This window comes from Alexandromys fortis, unplaced genomic scaffold (genome assembly GCF_014885135.2).
Source record: "Alexandromys fortis isolate MF-2015 unplaced genomic scaffold, M_Fortis_MF-2015_v1.1 scaffold_80, whole genome shotgun sequence".
NCBI lineage: Eukaryota > Metazoa > Chordata > Mammalia > Rodentia > Cricetidae > Alexandromys > Alexandromys fortis.
Genome location: NW_026068174.1, coordinates 1059113 through 1084823, shown reverse-complemented (window position 1 = coordinate 1084823; position 25711 = coordinate 1059113). Strand labels below are relative to the sequence as shown.

Below are 25711 nucleotides of genomic sequence, written 5' to 3'. Positions count from 1 at the left end.
AAGCCAGGACACACACAGCCTCTCTGGACACCACTCTCCTGCCCAGGGCTATCTCCTACATGCCACCTGCTTCCCCTTGCAAGCCACCCTCGCTAAGTGTGAAGGGAAGCAAGGAGAGGAATGGTCTATTTATGTCACTGTGTGATCTCAATAAGTCCTTTAGCCTCTCAGGGTCTCAGTTTCCGTCTCCGTAAAACTGGGAGGGAACACAGGCCCTGCCCTGTTTACCTCACACTGGTAGGAGAAAGTGTAAGAAGGACCAATCAGATAAGCCAGTTCTCACTGTGGCCTCCAGAATTTTTTGAGGGCAACACATTCCTTGCTGCCTTTCTTCTCCAAGCCTCAGGGCACAGTTGGCTTCTTCCTCTTTTCCACAGAAAAGCTGGGGCGAGGGCGTGAGGTCAAGTCAGCAGAGAGCATGGTCCAGGCCTAACTCATCTTCCAGCGGGGCTTTTAAAATTCAGAATATTCCAGTCCTATTACTAGAAGGTCTGTCTGCTCTGGAGTGAAGAGATCAGTGTGGGAAGAAGGCATTACTAGGGAATACATTGTAAGACCACTCTGATCAGGGCCCTAAGAAGTAAAAAGTCAAGACATTCAATAGAAGGATAACAGGTGTCGGTGTCCGGGCAGTGAGCAGCTTGTGGAGAGACCAGGAAAGCTTTTGCAGAGAGAAACTGAACTGGCAGGGGAGGGTGAGCAGACTTCCACCCAGGGAAGATGGAAGGAGAGAAGAAGGCCACATGGTAACTATGAGCCTAGAGTCGGAGTTGTGCGGTGGGCAGAAAAAAAGCAAGCCTTTGGGATAGAGTGCGTAGGGCAAACGCCCTAAGCTGGGACTTGTCCCATGAAACACGGCAACCTAGCCTGGATTCACAGGCAGGGGAGACAAAAGGGAATCACTGCCTGGTTAAATAAAGCCTGACAGAGTAGGGACTGTTCTGGATAGGGCACTTTGACAATGGGAATCGTGGGGGACCGGAGGGAGAGACTAGGGAAGCAATGTGTAGAATAGCCATTCTGAGTCAGCTGCAACCTCCACTCACCACCCAGGCTCCAGAGAAGCAAATATCACATGCTGTCACCAGGGCTCCCTCCCCTGGGCACAGGGACTATAAATAGTCACACATAAAGGACTGCCCCTGGCTCAGCCTTAGAGGCTGAAAGGGCACAGAAGCCCTGACTCAGCCCTGCTGCTCTGCCCACGGTCCCTGGGGGAAGCCACCTCATGGTACCCTGGCAGCTCGGAGTAGACAGGGATGGCTCACCATTGGCATCTACTGAACCTGATTCCTGCTCCCAGGTCCCCTTGGAGATGCCCCTCAGCATGCCACAGAAGTAATGGAGAATCTTTAGTCTTATAGCCTCACAGACCTCCCCATTATTCACACTCAGACTTGGGAACTGTGGCCACACCCTTGAGAATCAAGTATAGATGAGGCCATGAAGGTCATGAGATTCAGGTATAGATGAGCCCCCTAGGCCAATCTAGCAGGGGTGTTTTCTCAACTGAAGTTCCTTATTCCAAAATGACTCTTAACTTGTGACAAGCTGACATAAAACTAGCCAGCGCACTTCCCTTGAGTATGATCCTGTACTTTCCAAGGAAAAAAGGTCCCTGGTGTCTTCTACAAGCAACAAGTATCCAGACAAAGATGAAGTCTGGCCAGGGAATGTTGGGAATCTAACTTTGCCACTCACTAGGGTGTAATTTTGGGAAGGTCAGGTAGGGACTGAAGAGATGGCTCAGCAATTGAGAGCACATTCACGTTTGGTTTTCAGTACTCATATCAATCAACTCATACCCACCTATGACTTTAGCTCCAGGAAACAGACGCTCTCCTCTGGCCTCTGAGGATATCACACACACACACACACACACACACACACACGTTTAATGTCATGTAGCTTCCTCAAGCTTAAACGTCCTCACCTGCACTCACACCTGCCTTCTTGCCACTGTGGCTGTTAAGTCGGGCAGCAGTGTGTGCACGAATGTTCCCTGTAGCCCACGAAGACTCACGAGAAAGCAGACCATGCTTGCCTGGCCTCTGGCAATCAGGCATGGCTCCCTCAATCTTTCCAATTTACCAGGAGCCTGGCTGGGGTCACTTCCATTAATAATGTGCCTCCTTCCTTCATTGTGAGAGGCGAGCTACCAAAGTTTATTGCATCTTAGAGGCTACACCCTGTGCTGGACATCCGGGATGTTGACTTAATTAAATGTTCCTCCTAACCCTTGACAGACATATGGTGGGATAGAATTATGCGTGATTTATTACTATCTCATTTGAGAGGCAATGAAGAAAGATGGACCCAGCTTCTCTGCCTGCAAAGGTCTTGCTCCTTCTCCATTATTCTCCACTTATCTTTTTTTATGGCACAAGTTCAGCAAGGGAGTGCCTCTCTCTGGGCAGGTAGAAGTAGTACTGTGGTTGCCTCTTTTCTCTTCCCTTCTCCACGTTCCTGAGCAAACCTAGTGCCCTGGATGCAGGCCTATGGAGCTGGAATGGAGACTCAGTGCACGCCCTCTGAAAGCAGCCCTGGCTCTGGGCTGTGGGACAGACGCCCAGGAGTTGATTTCGACATGTGTGGCCACAGACAGGGGCACCAGAGGTGCCAGTGAGCCTTATGCCCACCTGGCTGATGGAGCTTCCTAAAGCTTGGCACAGCAGGGGAAGCTGTTCTTGTAAGTCAGCCAAGGGAACTTGCCACTTCCCCAGGCCTCAGGATGTCATCAGAAGGTCTCCTGCTGTGTGCCAAGTAATTTCTCCTACAAACCACACTTGTTCACATCTGAAAACAAGCCCGCAGTATAGAATGTTTATTTCACTCCAATTTACAGATAAACCTATGGTTCACCATCAGAGATAATTGCTTTGGGAGATGCTGGGAAATGTCTAGAGACATTTCTGGTAGTTAGAACTTCGGGAAGGGAAGGTCACTGTCTTAAGCTGCTGTTAAGAACGCTGTTGTACAGTACAGTACCCATCATGAAGAACTATCCAGCCCTAAATTATTTTCAATGTGGAAAATCCCCTAGATAAGAAGGTTAGGGTAAGCTGGGGTAAGCCTCCAGGAGCCAACTCTCTAATTATGAGAACAGTTCCTTCTTCCTATGTGCAGTGTGGGAGACCATTCTCAGCCAGGGCCAAGGAAATGGGAGAGGGGGACAAGATGGTGTTCCTTCCAGCCTTCAGAGATGGGGAACATCATGCTACTGGATACCTCATAGAGGTTTTCCCAGGCTGCTGCAATGCTCCCTGGGCCAAGGCTGTATTTGATGTCAGGTACTTGGGATTTGCGGCTCCTTTGCATTTAGGATTTGAAACTGCTAGCTCCCTCTGTGGTCGTCCTCCCAGCCCAGGGGTGTCATCCCTCTTGAATTGATAAGCCTGAGTTATCTTGGGAACACCATGTTCTCTCTCCAGACCAGGTAAGCCAGGTTACATGGCCTGTGTCTGTCTGAGAGGTGAGGGGATGAGAGGTGGGGGAGAGGAGAGAGGAGTATGAGAGTAATCATGGCAGAGACAGTGCAGGAAAAGACAGGATCGCCTGGTCCCTGAGTGTCATGGAACTTAGCATGGGGCTCTACCTTGAGTCCACTGAGGAGAAGTTGGAGGTCAGTGAGTGATGTAAGCATTTTCTCAAGGCTGGTGCACACTGCACCAAATCAGCTAAGTCTCTATCCACACTGGTCCCAAGATTCCTTAGGTCTAAACATGGCATGGAGTGACAGTCACTCCTAGGCTAGACTCAACTCCTAGGTCTACACTCTGACTCCAGACCTAGGTGGTAACTCTTAGAGCTTCTGCACAAGCCAGTAACTATGGCAACAAAGTATCCTGCCTAGAACTCAGCATCCTAACTTGTAGGCAGTTCTGGGCCATCTTGAGTCATCCCTGAGAAACTGGCACCGCTCTAGGCAGCCATGAGTCAGTCCCAAGAGACAAGAAACTGTGAAGTTCAAAGCCCCAGACGTCAAGACTTGACCGAGCTCCAAAACAACAGAAGATAACTTTGCTAGAAACTGATGTTCTTCTCTGTCAAGGATATTAGAAAGTCCTTGATTTCATGATTACAAGGGCAGAATCTCATCATTTCTCTGAGTTTGGTCCATCAAACTTTAGTGAGGTGTCACCTGGCTAACCAAGCCAAGAACTGCCTTATGTTCTGCGCATGGCCAGTCACCCAACATCAAGCCCTCCCCGAAAACTGGGTTCCTGAATACAGGAATATGACAGGTGTGGAAGATGAGTTTGAAGTAGAAGTGTTTGAGAACCAGGTCTGGGGTCAGCATCACTGTGAATAACCAGTCAGCAAATCCAGCTGAGTCTAGCTTCCAGCTTTCTGGGCAACTGGTTTTCTTGCCCGTCGTGTTCAACACTGAATACGCATTAAGAGCAGCTTGGTAGGCTTTTCAGTTGTTAAATTTGAGATGCAACAATCGTAGATATCTGTGGGGTACAGGGTGGTGTTTTGATACATGCATATGGCGTGCAGTGTTCAAATCACCTCAAACACCGATCTTTAGTTTTGTTTGTTACTGATAATCAAAATTTCCTCTCCTGGCTGTTTTTAAATACAGGAAGTCTTTATCAACTGTAGTCTTCTTCTCTGTAAAGTACTAGAAATTATTCTCCCTGTGTGGCTGTTAACCAACCTCTCTCTAGCCTTCCTTGCTTCTACGCACCAGCTTCTGTTAGCCATGGTTCCAATCTCTGTTTTGCGAGCAACATTTTTTGCTTTCCCATGTGAGTGAGGAGACGAAACGTTTGTTTGTGTCTAGCTCATTTCACTCAGCACTGTGTCCTCCAGGCTTTTTCATAATATTGAATTTCACTCTTACTTTTTTATGTCTAAGCAATATTCCTTTGTGCATACAGACCACAGTTTAACAGTTCCACTGCTGATGGACACCTGAATGGCCAGACTTCAGGTCAGACACCTCTGGTGGCAATAGAATCTCTGTTCTGCTTGCTTGTTTTTTGTTGTGTCTTGTGTTTTTACAGTTCCCCAAGTGATTCTAATGTACAGCCAAGGTTGGACATCACAGAAGATGCATTTCCTTCCCTCTAAACTTGAATTCTTCTAGTGTGTGATGGTGGAAGTATTTCTCTGCCTGAAGCATTGCCTGCAACCTACAGCAAGTTACATCGCAGTGCCCACCCCACAAAGATATGATTAAGAGGCCAAAGATAAAGCAAAAGCTGATCTTTTTAAATAATGGTAAATATTACAGAAGAACAACCAGATACAAACTGCACCTTTGCAACATCTTCCTTATCTTTGCCATTCTCAAGCAGAAGAGCATCAATCACTACTCCAATTAAAGTAAACTGTCTGTGTCATGATGCGCTCTCCACAGCTCCCCATTGCCTGTGATACTCATTCAACCAAGGGTCCCTCACTGCCCATGTCTGCCCTAACCCTGCAGAGAGTCTTTCGCTTTTTTCTTCTCCCCACACATACATTACATGCATTCTGCACGCCCTGGGTCAACCTGTTTCATGCCTTCACTGACACATGTCCCTGGCTCTGGGATGTTCTCTTCCCCCCTTTTAGCCATTAAAATTCCACTAGTGGCTTAGCAGTTACGCTAAGTACATGCTGCTCTTGCACAGGACCCAAGTTCAGATCCCAGCACCCGTGTCAGACATCTCACAACTGCTTGGGATGGAAGCTCCAAGGGATAAGCTCTTCTGGTCTCTGCGGGCACTGGACTCACCCACACCCCCCCCCACACACACACATACAAACATTAGTATATCTTTTAAAAGTCCACTTCTCTTGGAGGATAAGCTAATATGCACCTTATTCACACAGTCATCCTAATAATCCCATTTGACATGGCTTACTCTCATCCTGCAATACTCCTTCTGATGCATATGCCACACAACAGCTCCAAAGAGAAGTGTTTGTTCATATATCCATATCCCTGTGAACATAGGAGATCCCACCAAACGTATGGGATAAGCCTTATCCGTTGTGGATGAATCAGGCCCTCAAAAAGAGAAAATGAATGAACACAGCAATGAATGAATGACAGCAGGTTGTGACTGCTCACTGTAGGTGTATGCTTGCTCCCCCACAGTGGGGACCTTGGCCAGCATGTGCCCTTTGATTGACAAGCACTTTCCTACCAAATAAACTGAGTTGTATTTTCCCAGGAAAGCAACTTTAAGTTCACCCACTGAAAGCATCATTAGCCTTGGCCAATGTTAATTCCGTGCTTTCATTAGCATGCATGAGAATTAGTGACCATGTGCAGGCAGGTTAGAGGCAGGGGTGGAAAGGAGACTCTGTTTGGGGGCTATGAAATAAGGAATGCAAAGAAGAGTCACCGTGTTATGCTGAGGTTCCTGGGTAGAGCGGTGCCCATTCTCACTGGGTACCTTCCCCAACCCACTTCCTGTGTGAGTGACAGCCCACTTCACTCCTACCTGCATCCCTTCAGGCTGCATTAGTAAAATGCCGCACACTGAGTGACTTAAAAACGAAACGTATTCTCATGGTTCTGGGGACTGAGAAGTTCAAGATCAAAGGGGCGGCAGAGTGAGTGCTGGGTGGGGGTGCTTTCTAGCTGCACCCCTATGTGAAGCAGCAAGGGTCTCTCTTGGGCCTCCTTAAAGGTGCACTTACCCTACTCTAGAGGGCACCACCACCACCAGGCTTAATTATTTTTCAAAGACTCTGCTTCCTAATACCACTATTACCTAGAGTTAATGTCTTACCACATGAACCTGGAAGGGACTCACATCTTTGGATGCTCTTTGCACCAGAAACACTCCCATCCAGACTCGAAAGCAGCCAGTTATTGAATTATCTAATTAACAGGGAAAGCCAGGCTAGGGGCTGGAGAGTGTGGTGGTGCTCAATTGTCCGTGGTCCTCCACCCTGTCCAGGGTGACAAAATGGGTGGGAGGACTAGGCAATTCTTTCTATCGACTGCACCGAGTCCTGAGAAATCAGAAGAGAGGAGTGAGAGCAGCATCCGCTGGGCACTGGGATCACACAGTGCTGTGCTCTCAAACATGTGTGCACAGTGCTTTAAACCCTGGCAACACGTAATGAGGGCTCACTAAGTTCCTCCCATTCACTACCATTCAGGCGGCGATTGAGTTAGATAGATTTCACAAGGGGAGCATCCTTTGCCACATGCCTCTTCTGCTCCTTCCAAGGAGGCTTGCTGAATGAGTTTACCAGGGACACCAAAAAGTAACACAAGCATTGTACCATATCAGGGAGAGATACTTGGTGGGGGTGAGAGGATAAGAAGGGACTAGATAAATTGGGGTCTTTGGGACAGGAAAATGGCTCAGCTGGTCAAGGCGCTTGCTGCCAAGCTTGAAAACCCGAGTTTGGTTCCTGGTCCCTACATGGTAAAAAGACAATTGAATCCCTCAAGTTGCCCTCTGACCTCCACATGTGCACCATTGCACACGCACATTCTCACACATGCATGTATGTATACACACACACACAAATAAATGCTATTTTATAAAATTAGAATCTTTGCAGTTGACAAACTTAACACTTTTGGATCTGTTGTGTGGTGACAGCCATGCTCAAGCGCCCTTACTGCCTTATCTTGTGCAGCCAGGCTAGGTCCCTGAGGGTGACCCATGAGTGAGAGACAGAGAGCCCAGCTTTGGGATAGCATGGATTCTGTGGTTGCCATGGGTACAGCAAAGTGGTGCCCTAATGATCTCTCTCACTCTCCTACCACCCAAGCTCACTTCCCAGCCATTGTTCAGCTCCCTCTAGTGCATACCTTCCCTCTTCTGTGCCCAGCTGGGAAGGAGTCATCACCCCAAGACCAGCGACTCTGCCTCACGGAAACTGGTACTTCAAGGGCAAGAAGAGGGTTTCTTTAGGAGCAGCTGTGCTCGATCCAGCTGATGGGGGGGAGCTCTCCCTTAGGAAAAATGTCAGCTAATAAGAGTGGGAAGGACAGAATCGGAAATCACTATTTTGTAATCACCAATGTGAGCGTCGACTCTGGTTTCCGATATTAGAGCAAGTGGACCGTGAACAGGAAGTCACGCAGAATCATCTACCAGATGTAGAGAGATGATGTGAGGATGGGTGATGAGGCAATGGGTGGTCCAGCAGCCTCTCCCTTAGATAGGTGATCAAAGCTTGCATGTCTAAGAGTGGGACAATCCCCTGAGGGACATCATTCCTCTCTAGTGGGGGTCAGACGTTTGTAGTGTTATTTGAGGCCCTCTCTTGCAATAAACATTTAGCTGAATCTGGTTAAGTTCTGAAAACTAACTCCTTCGCCGGGAGACATTCAGAGCAAGGAGAAACATGCCAAGTGACACTATAAGGAAGAATCAGGCAAACTCAGGATGTGGAATAACTGGGTATAACAACTGGTCTGAGAGACAACATTATTCACAACAATAAAAAGGTAAACAATTCAAGGGTACGTTAACTGACGGCTGGCAAAATAAGATGTAATGCAGTCTTCAAGTAGAATAATATTTAGTATTTAAAGGAAGTAATATACTGACACTAACTGCAACACAGATAATCCCAGAAAATATTCTATTGGATGGGAAGTTTTTGTTGCAGGAAAAAAAAGATTAATATTTACCTGGGGCTAGAAGGATGGATTTGTAGAAAATTGAGAAAGTGAAGTGATTGTTGATGGATAAAGGGTCTCTTTGGGGGGTGCTCCTAAAGTTCACACCTTTATGAGGACTCTAATACCTGGGATTATATACTTCATATCACTGATTTAAAATTAAATAACTGTATTAAGGTAGATACAAATTGCCTAGCTCTGCCACCTGGCTCCCAGGAACAGGAACACCCTACACAGCCATGAACACACCTGGCTCCCAGATCCTGGTTCTAAATAGCATCCCCTGTTGACTAGAGTCTGAATTTGCTGATAATGTCCAATCACAGAGTGAAGAACGAGAAAGATGAACCCAGACCAAGAGCTGGGCCAGAAACTCAATGTTCAGAGAACTCTGGGAAATAGCAGAAGGACACAGGGGTCAGTGGAAAGGGCTTTCAAAATATGAGGAAACATGTTTCCAAGTAAATAATTATGTAAACAGAGTGTGCCTGTGGATAAAATAGAAGTTTGTTTAAGAGTCTATGCTGATAGAAAGAAATGAACAGAAAGGGGGGAAAGATCACTCTTATGTCAGAAAGCCAACTAACAAACACACATGGGATGGTGGTATCAGAAGGCCAGCATCTGGTGGGGATCAACATAATAATCCAGGCAAAAAAAAAGTTGATAGAGGATGAAACAGGGAGGGGAAGAGAAGAAAATGAAGTTTTCTGTGTGTCGTGGCATCTCCATCAAAAGTTCACACTACCAGGTTTAGGTATATGACCCCAGACAACATGTAAAAGTACTCAGTTTTCTGAAATCTCAGCCCTAGATACCTAACTGGGGAACCTGGGGGTGTTTCTCAATGCCACAGCCGTGTGTCAGACCGTGGCCTCACTTCCTAGTACCACAAAAGAACAAAAGCGAATAAAATCTTAACCTGGGGTCTAAGCCAGAGGAAACATCGAAGCACCCAAGCTGAAGATCACTATACAAAACCAGTGACTCTGGATTGCAAAACATGCTAAGGTCATGAAAATCTAGGTGGCACAAGAAGGCTATGGTGAGGGACCCAGGATGGGATGTTTTAGCCATGAAGGGCTTGATTGCACCACCACTGAGAATTCTGGGTAAAAGCACATGGGAATCCTCCATAGGAGTGTTGTGATGTTCTTGATGGCAGGTGTTACAAGAGTTTGTAAAAGGGGGAAATACAAGGAGAAAAGAAATGTAACAGTCCCCCATTGAGAGTTTAAGCGCTATGTAGCAGCTGGACCTTCTGGAGCTTTTGGTTACTCAGTGTAAATCCCTGTGTTTGTTTACTGCTCAGCCTCCCTCACCCAGTAGAGAGCTCCTGGAATTCCCCCACACAGGGTATTATTCATTTCAGTTTCTCCTGAGCCTAGCACAATGCCCAGGACATCAGTAGATGCTCACTGAGCCAATGAATCAACACATCAGGCAATGCACAGCTTCTGAGATTGGCTGAGAGAGCCCTTGTACATCCTTGTTGCTAATTTTTCCATAGATAAAGTTGGAATGTTTCTCTCTGAAAACCAAAGAGAATGTCTGCCTTGCAGCAGCAGACATGTGTCCTAAAGTGTCCTGCTTTATTGGCTCTGAGGAGTGACCTTCTTGCCTCTGTGCTCTGGGAAGAACAAAGGCCCCTGTTTGTTTAATCCCGGCCCGTTGTGGCAGCCTTGACTGCTCAGCTCTCACTCGTGATTCATGTGAATGTCACTTGACTCCCAGAGGTTTGCAGCCATAATTCAACATTTTGTTAATAGCCACTTAAAATGTCCCTGAAATAGCTAGCAGGCCCAGGGGACAGAAGGTGTTCTTCTAGAAAAGCCATCCTTCCAGGAAGGCAGGAAGGCAGCCTTGGCCCAAACTTTGACAGACACAGTTGCTTGTCCCCTCTGAAGCTATGTCTCTTCCATCAGTTATCTGCCACCCTTTCTGAGAAAAGAGGGGTGGGCATCACTTGGGGCTGGGCTGTAAGTGAGAAAGTTGAGAATCTGGGATGCCTTAAGTTCCATTATGGGTATGATGGTCAGTACTAATCAACCTGACAGAATTCAAGAGTTCCTTGGGAGAGAGGCAATGCCTGCAGCCTGTAGGAGTTTTCTTGATTGCGTTCATTGAGGTGAGAAGACATGCCCACCGTGGGTGGCACTATTCCCTGGCTAGCATCCTGACTGCACAAATGGAGGAAGAGAAGGGAGCGGAAGCATGCACTCACCACCCTATTTCTTCACTCACCCCTTGTCATGGGATGAGCTGTTTCAAGCTCCCACTGCCTTGATCTCCCTGCCAGAATGGGGCACACCCTAGAACTGTGAACAAAAATAAGCTCCTTCTCCCTGACAGCAGCTCTTGTCAGAATAGTTTATCAGAGCGTTACAAAAGAAACGAAGGCAGTGGGCATGCTAGATTCCCTACCGGATCATTTCTGCTCCAGAGAGAGGAGCTTCAACCACCATGGCCAGGGGCAGAAAGAGACCACAAGGGAACAAAGGCAAAACATCCCAAGAGAAACCCCCTAGATCAAAAAAAAAAAATAGCAAAGAAGAGAGGGGAATGCACAGTTCTATATCAGGAGGCAGAATCTTTGTGGAGGTGGAGACGGCGAGCGAGAAAAGAGCAAGAAGAAACTCCTGCAGGTTACGCTCAATTATGCCATAGCGTTCAGATAGTCTCATTCTCACAAACTCTAATTAAATCACTTGCCCAAGTTCACCCATGTAATATGCAATCGTAACATTGAATCCTAAGGTTACCCAAATATTTTTATGAACTGTTAGTGTCACTCTAGGGCCTCTCTGCCATCTGAAAGTATAGCCGTTTGAACACACTCGGACTGGACATTTAAAATCAAGTCACTGCAGGAGAGGCAGAGGAACTGCTTGGCCTTCCCTGTGCAATCCTGGATAGGAGAGATCAAAAGCCCGCACACAGAGCAGAGCAGGTGGAAGGTCAGAACCAACACAGGCCTGTGCCCAGCTCCCAGAACTCTGGGGCTTGTGATGTGCAAACATTACTACTCCAGGATTCAGTTCCCATCTTGCCCTGAAAGGGGGAAGTGCAGTCTGCAGAGTGGATGCATAGCTCCCAACTGTGTTCCGGGGAACAGCACGAGAAGGCATGCTGTCCACCTCTGGCGAACCCACACTTCATCACAGGAAAAGCGGACCTGGCTCCTTTCAGAAGCAGCATCGACTGTGGGTGTTGATATTCTCTCTCTCTCTCTCTCTCTCTCTCTCTCTCTCTCTCTCTCTCTCTCTCTCTCTAAGGCTGGAGTCAGAGCCAGACAGTGGTCACAGAAAGCTGGGATGCTATCTTGCAAGCCCACACTTCTCATGAAGTCTCAGCCACAGAACACTAAGGCTACCTCTGTCTCCTCCATAAACCTACCCAAGAGCAAGAGGTGCTGTGAGAACCAGGTGGCTCACTGGGTGACTGAGCCCCGCGGCTGGGACAACCCTCAGACTCTGTCCCTTCCTTAGCTTCAGTTCCAGCTACTTCCAATGCCAGATGCCAAGGCAAGGTGGACACTGGAAAGCAGAGAACTTTGAGTCTAAATTCTAAAGCTCTTGGCCCCTGTTCTGAAGACCTGCTGATGAGCCCTCTTGCCTTCACTCACTACTGCACAGAAAGCCAGGAAGCCCAGTGCCTCTCCAGAGGAGCCTCAGAAGCCGTCATGGAACATGAGTTCTGATCCTCCATGCTTCCTTCTGTCTGAGAAACCTTCACCCTGTCACTGAATCTTTCCGAACTTCGCCTGTATTCAGCTGTGAAACAGGCACAGAGTGGCATCTTCCATTGTCAGAATTGCTGTGAGGACCAAGCAGCAGCTCATGAGGCAGCGTTCCTTAATCTTTCTCCACTTTGCCACCCTAAAAAGTTTTGCCCAAGTCAAGATGCACAGGTATGAAAAATAGGTACACTCGTCAAACATTTATTCACAAATATGATAAGGAAATGAATTGTCAAACAATTATTTGGAATCTAGAGAGATGGCTCAGTGGTTAAGAGTAACAACTGTTGTTCTAGAGGACCTAAGTTCAATTCCCACATGCCTGCTCACAACCATCTGTCAGTCCATTTCCAGGGGACCCAATGCCCACTTCTTGTCTCCATGGTTACTACATGCATGTGGTGCACAGACAGATATACATACAGGCAAACACTCATAATCATAAAAAAGAAATATCAATTTCTTGGTGTGCATGGAATTTTCCATTTGTTAAAAATGAATGGAAATTTGCATACTAATGAGATCTTTGCATTTGTTTATTTTTACAGATAGAGTTCAATCTTGACGGAATATCTGATATTGTGGGCCACAGAGCACTTTCGACATTTTTCAGAGTTGATGGATGATATTTTGACTTTATAATCATCAACACGGAGACTACTACTTTGCTGGAATGTGTAGCAAAACACAGCAGAAGTTTAAGGTCATTTCAGAAGTTGTTGGAAATCCCATCCTAATCCAAAGCCAAAATTCATTTAATGACTTTTTTTTAAAATGAAACTCAAGTTAGCAATTCAAAACAGCAACTTTTAACATCAAACATTCTAACACAATGGAATCCAAAGATAGACGAATTTGACACTTACATGCTGAGGAATCACGGTAGGGAAATAGTAAGAGTCATGACTTTCTATAATTAAACCATCGCATTTCTGTAAGAGCAGAAACTCCGTATAGACAGCTCACGGTACAGTCTGGAATCCAAGCACGGGTATCTGGAGCAGAGTTCACTGGCTTTGTACAGCATGGTGGCGGTGTGCACGGTGCACGGGCTGTGCATTCTGAACCACGCCTGCACTGAAGCTGTGGAACGCAACACCAGGGACTACTTCCAGAAACCCCCCAGTTTCGTTACACATTTTATTTGAAATTAAAGTTTGGTCATTGTATGTTCAGAGTCTTTTACTGTTACTCAACTGTTCATGCCCCTCACATATGTGAACCCATGTGAAGCCATGATCCACAGTTTTAGACGCTGACTGAGGACTGGAGAGACTGGGGAGTTTATGACTTAGACACAATTCTTCGGTTTAGGGTGCTAAAAGCTCCTCAGCTATAGGAGTTTGGAAGAAGGTTGGGCTGGCAAGGAGAATGCCCTGCCCAGGAGCACAACCTGACAGACAACCAAGCTAAAGAAGCAAGCTAGATTCTTTCAGCGCATAGGGCATCTGGAGCGAGACTACTCAAATCCCACTTCCACACATTACTGTCTAGGTACAGGACAGGAGTTTTCGCTTCATTTCTGCCCTCACTGAACAAACCTAACAGAGCCCTGTATTCCATAGGGCTGCTGGGGAAACTGGATGAGTTTGACCGCATCCCTTGCTGACACGAGTGTCTGGAACACTCAGAAATTACTAGCACTCACTAGTAGATTTTATAAGCTACACAGCGCTGGACCATTGGAGGGAATTCAGCTTTGGCATGGTCTGCCTGTGTACATTAGCTTGTGTTTAACTGCAGCTGCGAGTAGGTGCCTGGCTTGTTCCCAGCCTCATTCCCCTCCCTCTCTTGAGACCCTCCTAATGCTACATTGTCAATATGGATTTAAAAGCAAATCCTTCTGTCCCCGGATCTCCTGTCAGTATCCCCCATTTATCTCAGGAATAATAAAATTAACAGCATCAGGCCTGAGGATGTAGCCCAGTTGGTAGAAGGCTTGCCTAGCATGCAGAACAGCCTGGGTCCCATTCCTAGCACCTCATATACCGGGACTGGTGCCACGTGTTTTTTATCCCAACGCTTGTAGGTAGAGGCAGAAGGACAATGAGTTCAAGATCACAGTCAGCTACACAGGAAACTGGAGTGGGTAGAGGCTGCATGAGACCCTGTAAGCAAAATCACTAAAGCGGATCTTCTGTACCCGGCCAATATGAGCCTTATTTATTTCATCTGGTCACTATAAGCATGCTTGTGAAGCGCCAGTATTGAGATGCTATTATTTAATAGATGAGGAAATAGAAGCCTGGAAGGATTAAATAATTCATGCAAAGTCACATCTATCTCTCTGAACACTCACATGCCTGGCTCTGCCCACCGTTAATGTGACTAGAGGCAACAGTACCCCGTTATGCTGTTGTTTCAGGAGCCAGATCCCCTTGCCTCTCTGACACTGCTATGCTTCCCTAGTTTGGATATCTATTAGGTTGTCTGCCACCAGTGCCTGGGCAGGGCATTTTCCTTGTAGCCTAGTCTCCTTCCTGGATGCCATAGCTGAGGGTGTTTTTAATACCCTGACCCCAGGATTGCACCTAAGCCAAAACCTTCCAAGTCTCCTCAACCCTCAGTGTGAAACTAGACTTAAACCTTCCTCTGTGGGGTAGGAACTAGCACCCAGAATCTATGACAAACTCCAGGACCTGCCTCTCAATAAGCCCCAGAGACACATTTTGGAATGGCCAGACCATTAACCGCCACTACTGTGGCTGGCTTCCAGCACCCCGCTCTTCCCGTGTTCTCCCTGGATGAATCCACTCTTTTATCTCGGAAGACACCATTCTTCTTCCAGGCATCCATCAGAGGCATTTAGCTTCAAAGCTTCATGGTATCGGGCAGAGGGTGGATCTGTAATTTGGGTTGCCAGTTGCACTCATCAGCACTCCTTTCCAAGGCCCTCCATCAAAGGCTCTTACCCCCAACCTCAGCTATCTATTCAGGAAAGAAAGAAATCAAACACTCTCCCAGTTGGAAGTAACATCAGAGGTCATTAATCTAATCCTTTACGGGACGTCAATCCCTGCCTAGAGGTGATCCCTTAGCTTTGGTTAGACCTAAGGGGCAGAGCACGGGCAGAGTTAAGGTGCTCTAGACTCCGAGGATAAGTCTTTCCAATCAGGTGATAACCAGCTCTCTGAACTCCCACCCTCCACCCAGCAGCTCGAGCTCTGCCCCCCTGGCCTCTCTCCGAGAAGGTCCTGTTTCCATTTTCTGTGATTGTTTTCTAAGTGTTTGGAGACAGCAATCACATTGCCCTTGAGTCGCCAGCCTCCCATTTGAGCCTGAACAGTAAGAGTCCTTTCATACACTCCTCCATCACTCATGGCTTCTGTGATATATGAGTGGCATCACCCTGCTCAGCCTCCGTCCCTCACCACCTCGCACTTCATAGACGGGCTCAACCCACTGCCAGCATCAAAGGCGATAGCCTCCTTCTTGAAGCCAGGTGGAGGCACAATCAAAAAGCTATGTCAGGGAATGCTGGGAGGGGGCTCTCAAGGGGAACCGTGGGATCTGGAAAATGATAACACGGGGGCCAAAGAAGACGTGCACTAGAATAAAAACAGTTTGCGGATAGACAGCAGCTGGCAGAGCAGAGAAAGTTCAGCTCCTCTGTAGGAAGGACTGTTACTGGGAAAACCCTCCCCGACCCCGAAGAGGAGCAAGCCAGCAGAGCCTGGAACAGTGAAGCCCAACCCCAGAGATGCTTGGTTGAGGTCTGAATAATGGTTTTTGGAAACCATCATAGGTCCCATGTTGAAGATGCGGATCTCAAAAGCCTGGGGTCTAAAGGATGCTTAGTGTGGGCATCTTCCTTTGTAAGCCATAGCTGAGATCAATCTCCATGTTACCAAACAAACGAAGGAGGACAAAGTAAGAGATACATGGTTATAGATTCCCCGGCAGAGCCAGAGATGAGGTCTTGAGCAGGTGAGTTACTGACAAGTATTCTCAGGGAAAAAAAATGAAGTAGAGAGCGAAACAGGCTGGGGAAAGATGAAATTAAGCCTAGAGGCTCAGCCTGACCCCACAGGAAGCGTAGAGGATGAATTTCACCACTGGACTGCAGAGGGGCCAGATACCTGTGACGACGCATTTTGCACTCTTCACGTCATCACTGACCACAGTCTGCCCCCAGGTGGTGGGGAGGCTTATAGTAAGCCACCCCCAAAAAGGCACAGTGGTCTGTGCTTTAATATGCTATTCTTGCCAGTCCATACCTGTAAGACCCAGAGCAAATCTAGGTTCACACCTGCTGTGCTAGTAAGGACCAGAAACTTGGTTAGATGGAGAACCTACAGTCAAACACACAGGCCTCCTGGACGGGATTCTGAGAGTATTGGTTCCTTGCCCCCTCACTCTGACTGCAGCCACCCTGTGCACCTGTGCGCTTCTGCTTCTATTGCATAGATTTAAATAAAAGCAAACCAATCAATAGCTAAGCGCAGTAGGTTGAAAAGTAACATCAGAGTCCTCCCCCCAGTCTTGGTGTAAGCAGAGGTTTTTTTTTAAAACAAACACAGGACAAGGAGTTGTCCTTGGAAAGCACCTAGTTCAGCCCACTCATTCTACCTATGGGGAAACTGAGGCTCACAGAGGCTCATTATCCATCAATGGTGGTCAAATGCATTCTTTCTCTGCTGCATACTTAATTTCTTCCCAGCATTCATTTCAATGACCATTGAGTAAACCTTCACAGAGTATGCCCAAAGCCCTAGAACAGGAAATGCTATGGGAAGAAAAGGTACTTTAGTATCAGAGAATGATGCCTCAGGGGATGTCCCTTGGGAAAGCCTATCTTCCTGTCTTTATACATGGATTTCTCCCAGAGATTTCAGATTTACCAAATAGTCAATGTGGTGTATGTCTGCTTGTTGGCCGCAGCTGCTGCCTGGCTACCAGAAGCCAAGCCTATAAGGGTTAGTTTGAAGAGAAAGGTGTGATATATGAAACTTCAAACTTGCAGGAGCCACACAGCCTGCTAGTTTCAGGTTATGACAGAGCATGGGTCAGATGTCCTGGCTGCCCACATTTGATATTTCAACCTGACTCCTTCAACCACGAGCATACAAATTGAGAAAACACAAAGCCAGACTTGAGCATCAGACTTTTGGTCCTTTGAAAGGAATGAGAAGCTTGCTGCCTGGAAGCATGAACTGTTTGTTCTAAGAAGCACCACCTCCAGCGGCAAGCTTGATACTAAAAGCTACCAATTTGTTCTTTGAGGCAGTGGGTTTGGATATGGGGTGGTGGTAGTAGGGGAGGATCCTATCTCAACTCCTCCTATGGAAATTAGCAGCAAAGTAGATTTAGTTTATAAAAAGTATTTTAGAACTTAAGTCTATTGAGGGAAAGATTTTCTGTAGAACTAGAAGACAGGAATGTTTTCTAAGCAAACAAGCTCTTTGTTAGTTTGCATGTTCTCTCTTCATATGTGTTTGTGTGTTGTGTATCCATGCATGCATGTGTGTTTGCATGTATATTCATGTATGTGTGTGCAGGTGTGCTTGTACATATGGAATGCATATGGAGGCCCATATGTTGGGAGCTTTCCATTATCTTTCTACATCTTATTCATTGAGTCAGGATCTTACAATTGAGCCCAGAGCTCACAATAAGACTAGTCAAGTTAGCCAATCTGCTCTGGAGTTCCTCTGCTAGTCTACTGGGTGCTAGGATTACAAAACAGGCCCCCATGTCCACCTGGGTTTTTCTGTGGATTCTCGAGATTTGAACTTGAGTCCTCACATTTACAGGGCAAGTTCTTTATCCGCTGAGCCCAGACTCCTCTTTTATCAACAGCTCTGGAGGTAGAAAAATTCCCAAGGAAGGAGGCAGAGATCTACACATCCGCCCAGCAAGTTACTGGGCGGTAGATGAGAGCTGTGCAGCTTTTCTCTCCAAGGCATCAGAATGAGTCATCCTAACAGTTCCAAATCACAGCCTTATCCCCTCGGCACAACAGAAAAGATGCAGCATGCCCCCAGAGCTTTACCTCCAGACAGCCCACAATCTACCAATCTCCAAACCGGAGAGCTAGACCTGGAGGTCGGCATCACAGAGACCTCATGGCCAGCACAGCCCAGCTTGCTCTCCAGGACACGCCAAAGGCTCACAGGTGCCGTGCCTCTTAGGGATATGTGAGATCATCTAATTTGCATTACTGCTGCGTTAGATCATTTTGATGTAAAGTCCAGACTGCACAGGTGGCAGAGACCCAGGGCTTACACCTGTGGGCTGAGGCCTGCAGTGTAGACAGCTGTATAAGGGGAGCATAACTGGGGCTCACTGAGGATCGGGTGGGTCTCATTTAGGAACTCTGACTCGGTGTGCAAGAACAGGTCTCCAGGATAGGCCAGCAAGCATTTAGTAAACAATGGGACCAAGATAGCACACCATAAAATGCATGATAACAGCAATACATTGCTATCAAAGGAGAGTAAATGAAGTTCACCGTGACATTAAAATATAGGACACTGACATTGACTGGGCACATACCACACAGCACACATTGTATCATATACACAGAAGCTATGATACCAGCCCAGAGAAACACACATTCATACAAATCATGTGGCTGAAAGGAAACAACCTCAAAAATACCAGAACATTGCAAGTGGCAATTTCCATTCCTTCCTCCCCCTTATTTCTCTTGATTCAATTTTTCTTCAGTGGCTGTGGATTGTTTTTATAACCAGGGAGCATAAGAGTACTAATAAGTACTCGCTCCACCAAATCAAACCAAATTCCAGATACATGTATGGAAGAGAGAGGCTGAAAGATGTGTATTCTACTCCATATTAGCCTTTCATCTGCGGCTGTCTGCCTACTGAATACAGACTTTGAGGATACATTTTAGGGGATGCATGCTAAGAAGCTGTGGGTCTTCAGAATGTGTAGATGAATGAAAACACTGAGGGGTAGAGTTGTCACATGTAGCCAAGATTGGCCTCAAACTCAATGTGGATTTGAGGATGACCTACAACTCCTGATCATCCTACTTTTTTTCATGTGTATTAGTGTTTTACCTGGATGTGTGTCTGTGTTACCACTACATGTGTGCCTGGTACCCATAGAGGCCAGAGGAATCCATCAGATCCTCTGGAACTAGGCTTACGGATGGTTGGAAACACCATGCAGCTGCTGGAAATAGAATCTGGGTCCTCTGGAAGATCATCCAGTGCTCTTAGCCAGTGAACCATCTCCATGTGTGGAATCTCTTAAAGAGATCAAATTCAAAGACATCAAGCAAGATGATGATGACCAGAGGCTGGAATGGTCAGGTAGGAAGATCAAAGGACATGGCATTTCAGGAAAAGTAAGTTCAAGATACTTACTTACTGTTATTGTTAATAACAATATCCCGTATATTTGAAAATAAGAGAGATTTTAGATTTCACGTGTTCTCAACCTACATACACACAGCCATACAGAAGATAAGTATGCATGGTAATGCATGAACTAAGTTGCTTAATAAAACTTTTTAGACACGTAAGTAATATATATGAATACATAGCATCATGTTACACATCATAGCATCTACATTTTTTAATCAATTTGAAAACAAATTAAAAACTATCAGTGATTTAAAAACTTAGGAATTGAATTCATTTATCTCCAAGGTCCCTTTTAGCATCAACACTTCATGCTTCTCCCAGAAGGAAAGCATCATGCCATGTCTGTACCAAGGGCAGGTAGAGACATGCTTACAAGGGCAGGTAGGATGCTTAGAAGACAGACGAGGAAGGGGGATTTAGATGGTGGCACTGTGGAGGGAAAAGGCTGCAGTTATGTCCAAACTGGATTCTAAAGGTAACATAGCATTGAAAGATACAACCAGGTAGAGTACAAAAGATATAGAGTAAGGAGGGCCCATGAACTAGGACTATGGGCAAATTAAGGTATAGATAGCAGCTAAACCAGTGAGGATTTGCCTGATCTTGGCAGGATTGTGAGACCCTCTATTTGACACAATATTTGCAGAATTTGTTCTGAGAGTAGCCCCAGGCTGACTGGGGTAGAGGTGGGCTGTGATTGCACAGACTTGGTCTTCTTGGATTGTTGGTGCACCATAGACCCTGTTTGATAGGCAAGGGGATAACCATACAGATAAAAACATGGAACACAGCAAGCAAAGCTACTCTACACGTGGTCCAGACCATACTCCACCCATGTCAGGTGTGCTGCCTGGAGGCGAGTTGGGAAGTGTGAGGTGAAACATGGAGGCCTGGCCAGTGCATATGAGACAAGTTCAGGGTGCCAAGCAAGATGAGGAGCCCTGGAAACAGTGATAACACAGTGGGTGCCTGTGCTCTGATGCTACTGCAGTCATGCAGTCATGAGTCAAGTTCAGCTAGCAGTCCCTGCAGGTACCACATGGAGCAAGCTCCACCTCCAGCTGAGTCTTGGGAGTTACTGGTCCTACTTCAGAGATGGGAAAACTAGAGCTAAGCAAACTAATGCTAGTTCCCACCACCACAGAGTTAGAACCCTAGCTCAGATTGTTTCTCAAAGCCCACGTCCCCCTCGTGCGTACTTCTGTGTAGTGAGGGGTGATTAGACTAGCTTAGTTAGAGACCTATGTGGCCTTGTCAAAGAATCCCAAAGACACAGCCTTCCTCAGCCTCCACCTCCACCGTTTCTATAATGTTGCATGCTGTAGGGTAGTGAGATCCATTCGGTGGGGGAAAAGAAAGCCAAGCCTTTCCTGAGAAATCTCACATTGAAAACATAAATAATACCCCTAATGATGGACAGGTTAAGTGTGAAAAAGGAACGGTCATTCGCATTCGTGGACCTGAACGCCGGTGAACCTCAATGTGACTAAGCAAAGAGACGACATAAGGCCCTGTCGCATGCTAATCGAAAATGATGGAAATTCGCCCAGCATCTGTAGTCAGATCCAGGCTCCAACAGGACATCCTCCCCTCGAGCAGCTCCCTCTCTGGAGGATAAGTTTCCACCAGAGAAAGGAGTGGCCCTCCCACCTCCCTGCCCTCGTGGTTGCAGCAATTCCTCATCCTTCTGATGCCTGAAAACAGTGGGGGCAGGCGGGACAACAAAAGCCCCGTTACAAACACCGCTAAGAACCTCAGCCCACAGGTATGCAGCTGGCAAAACCATGACTTTCTCATACGCTTTTTCTTCCAACAATACTGTGGGTTAGATGTCCAAGGTTAGGTGAGTGAGTGCCCATCTAGAGAGCATGCAAGGGAACAAAGAAACAAGGATGGTGCAGGGCTTCAAACCCATGCCTACCACGTTGGCCTTGGACTCAGCTCACAGAGTCACAACCCCCATCAACTACCACATCATCCCCTTTCTACTCTGGGTCACTGGGGCCACCTCCTCTGAGTAGAAGGCCCAGAATCAAATCTTTCTTATGGTTTACCATTAAGAAAATCCACAGACCTCTCTGATGTCAGACTGCTCCAGGGAGAGGGCTCAGGGTTTATCTGCATAGGCAGAAGAGCATGCCTGCTTGCTTGGCACTCAGCATTCCACACCTGGCTTCCTGGGGACTTTGAGTCTCCACGAACAACCTTCTTTCACTCCGCTAGAATCACAGCTCATTCACTAATTAAAGGGTATTACACACTTCATTGCACACCAGCTAAGAACTTGGAAGAAGGGAGCGTGTGCTACAGCATTTGCCCTGGAGATGATGCTCTGGGCTATACAGAAAAATCAAATTCAGAAAAAGAGCATCCCCAACACTTAAATTCTCTAATAAGTTGGGCATGGTGCTTAGAGAAAGAAGGCACCCAGTGTGTCATAACGCCCAGCAGCACTTGTAAGAAAGCCCACTGGAGTGGGATGGCCATCCCAGAATGAGGGAGGGGACTGGGGAACAGGCTTCTCCAACAGCTAACTAAGTAGGCTCGCTGCTGATGTGGGATTCTGAGAAAAGCTTGCCTAGACCCAAGTTCCAAAGAGCCCAAAGGTGTGTCAGAGGGGTCTTGAACATGTTCCCCCTATCATATTACCCCAAATAGAGGCTGGCATAGGTGCCCGTTGTCACCCATTGGTGAAGACCAGCTTCTGATCACACACCCAGCATGGGTGCCATTCTGACATCCCTGAGCAGACAGAAGAGAACACCAAGGGGCTCCCTCTCTTTAGTGCTTGGAGATGTTCCACACAGTGGGGGTCAATCCAAGGATGGTCACTCAAACAGAAGAGTCGAGGATTTGCTGAGACTGACAGTTAATGTATGCCACTAACCAGAGAGTCACCTTGTCTGCAGGCAGCTTCAATGTTTCAGAGGGTCAGGAGCTCAGGTAAGGATTTAAGACCTGACTTTGGGTGGCTTGGGATACCAGCAATTCAAATGATGTGCCAAATACAGACAAGCAGCCTGAGATTCTAAACAGAACTTGGGCATGAACATAGCTACCAGTCAGCCATGCCATCATGAGGATGCTTTTGAGAATGCTTAAAGACTCGTTCCAGGGTCTGCTGCCCAGGACAGCTTCCCTGAGGCACCCTGCATCTGTTGTCTGTGGGTACCATGTGTGTGCAGGCAGACAGAGGAAGAGCTGAATGCATGTTCAAGCTTCACAGTACAGCAATGAGACTGAGCGTTGCCAGGCACTAGAAAGCATGGACTGGAACACAGTGATGGTTTCAGCCTCCAAGAATGAGGCATTTTCCCCATCCCTTCCCAAGGCCCCTCAGACATCATTTGTGCATGACATATTTTAGGATCCTCTTTGCTCCTTTAAGAAGGGCTAGCTGCTTCCTTCTCCGGCTCAGACTGGCTTCATCTTTAGCAAACGCTGCTGTCAGTTTGGCTGTGCTCTTCCTTGGAATGTTTAAAAGGGATAATAATACAAAACGGCTCCCCCAGGAAACAGCTCTAGCACACAGGCTGTGAGAAGCAATGCCCCTGGCACTCTGGGCGCTTCCAGAATGAGAGACAGCCAACAGCAAGTGCAGAGGCTGAAGGCAGAGCCGGGCTGGAACATAAAGAGAACCTCAGAGCAAGAGGCAGGTGGCTCTGAGAGGGGGTGGGAAGGACTGACTATGGGAAAGGGAGGGAATGTCTTAATGAGGCAGAGCACCCCAGACAAGTGCTGACGACACAGTCCGGTTCCCTTGATGACGGCCATCCTTAACTTGTCACTGCATTTTGGCTCAAGACTCCTTCCCCTGCCCCAGGAAGCTGTAGGGGAAAGCAGACATGCTGGGCTGCAGGAGGACCCCACAGTTCCTGATCCCCCAGACTTGCCTGGCACTGTGGAAGAGTTGGCAGCTACTGTCTGACCTGTTACACCAAGTTATGCCTATCAGCACACGAATTGGGCTGAGGACTCTAAGGGTGACAAATCTATGCCCGTCCTTCCCTCTCAGCCCCCTCTGGCAAACTCATCCTGAACGTAATCCATATCCTCAGTTCCACACTCCCCTCCAGGCTTTCCAATCCCACAGCTGCTCGCCCCCCTCCCCACACCCTCCTCCTGCACCCACGTTGGGAAGCAATTGTGCACAGAGAAAACGAGCCTTCGTGTTTCAAGCTCAAGCTCCCAGACAGACAAGCCAGTCTCCCGGACCTCCTCGCCGCATCTGTCATCTCTGCCCACCCTCTATAAGAACCTCTACCCTGACTCGCCTCTCTGCCCCAGCACCATGGACAGCTCACGGCTTTGCCCTGCCTGCAGGAGGACCAGAAGGACCCTCTGGGAGTCCTCTCCTCTCCACACAATTCAGGCAAGGAAAGGATGGAGAGAGCCTTCCACACCTCTGCAGCATCACCTGCTTAGTGAGCTCCCACAGCCACGGGAGTCATTCAGGCTGTCTGGGGGCCCCACACCCCCTCCTGTGACAGCTTTAGCTCCAGCCCAGCCCACAGGATGCAGAGCCTGATGCCACTTCCGAGCATAGAGAGAGAAGGAAAGAGGGAGAGGGGATAGAGAAAGAGAGAGGAGAGGATGCCGTCTCACCAATGACAAGCTGTTCCTGTCACACAGCTCGGACATCAAGCACCCTGGACAATGGACAGTCCAGGCCTTTTTCCTCTGACTGGGAGTAAGCCCAACTCAGCACTCCCCAACAGCAAGCCCCCTGTAGATCTCCAATCTGAAGGGACCGCAGTACTCTCCTGGCAGGTAACCTTATCTACAAACAGATCCAACAACCTCTCACCAACTACCCTTTGGCCTTCAGCTAGGTCTCTGGCCTCACTCCCGCACGGCAGAGACCCCGAGTCAGACAGAAGGCCACCGGCGCGCCACTTCTACCGAAGAGTAAGCACAAGAACAAACTGAAAACCAAGTACTCACAGTGGTGAAGTCTTGATGTCCACACTCCTGCCCCTTGAACTTGCAATAGAGCATCATATCCTTCAGGTCATGGCCTACCCGGTGCAGGAACTCCAGCATGCTGAACTGCTTGGGTTTGTAGTGTTTGAAGTTGGCCTTCTGTCGCAGGGCCTCCAGAACTGTGGGGTCCGCCAGATGCGGGTCAGGAATCTGCAAGTTGACATCCAGCAGGGCCAGCAACTCTCCAGCGTGGTACAGGTCATTGGTGGTAAGCCTGGAGAACCGGAAGCCATTGAGGTTGCAGAGGGTCACAGCTGGGAAGACCAGGCTCTGGGCCACCACCTCATCCACCTTGGTAACGTGCTGATAGGAGAAGTAGTAGGACACCCTCTCAGAGCTTTCAACCAGCAGCAGGCCCAGGGAACCCACAAAGGCCACTGCCCAAAGCACACGCCGGATGGTCAGCGGCCCATACACGAAGATGTGGCGAATGCCATGAAGAGTAGAGGTGTTGGCAAAGATCTGGATGCTGGAAGGTTGCAGGCTGCCCTCGCTGGGGCTCTCCTTCAGGTCCATCGGGACCCTGTGCAGTTCCGCAACTGGCTTCAGGTTGATCAAATCTCAGGGAAGAGTTCCCAGTCCTCTGAATTCTGCTTAAACCTTGGCGTTCAAGGCAGAGATTGCCGGGCAAGCATCAGGCTAGACACTGGGAGTTTATCCTGAGAGCCTGGCCGCACGCTGACAGGGGTGAGTGTTTATATAAAACCCATTCAAACTCTAGCTCCTGATTTTTTCCAGGCGATAAGGAGGGCTGGTTTTATTTAGGGAGACACCAAGGTGATGTGGAAGGGATGTGGGTGGGAAGGGAGCGCTTAGCCAATGGAAATAAAGTCCTCCCCCCTACACACGCCACTAGAGACAAGATTAAAAGCGAGAGCGAGGGAGAAAATGCTTAAAACAAGTCGCTGAGCAGCTCGGAGCCTGTTAACCAGCGCATAATGCCCCGTGTTAAGCATGGGGGGAATGTCAGCACAGCCACGCTGATGCAGTGCGGTGGGGCGCCGCGGTGCCGCTTCCTAGCAGCCTACACGCTTAGCTTCTTCCTGGGGGGATGGATGTCTG

General features: G+C 47.8%; 1 protein-coding gene across 1 annotated transcript in view; it reads right to left on the bottom strand.

Annotated features, from left to right (window-relative positions):
* Asic2 (acid sensing ion channel subunit 2) overlaps positions 1-25165 on the bottom strand; it is a 1083285-nt gene extending 1058120 nt beyond the window's left edge. Inside the window, exon 1 of the mRNA XM_050128719.1 lies at positions 24611-25165. Within this exon, the coding sequence (XP_049984676.1) occupies positions 24611-25165 (555 nt within the window). The remainder of the gene's footprint in view (positions 1-24610) is intronic.
* Positions 25166-25711: the final 546 nt, after the last annotated feature.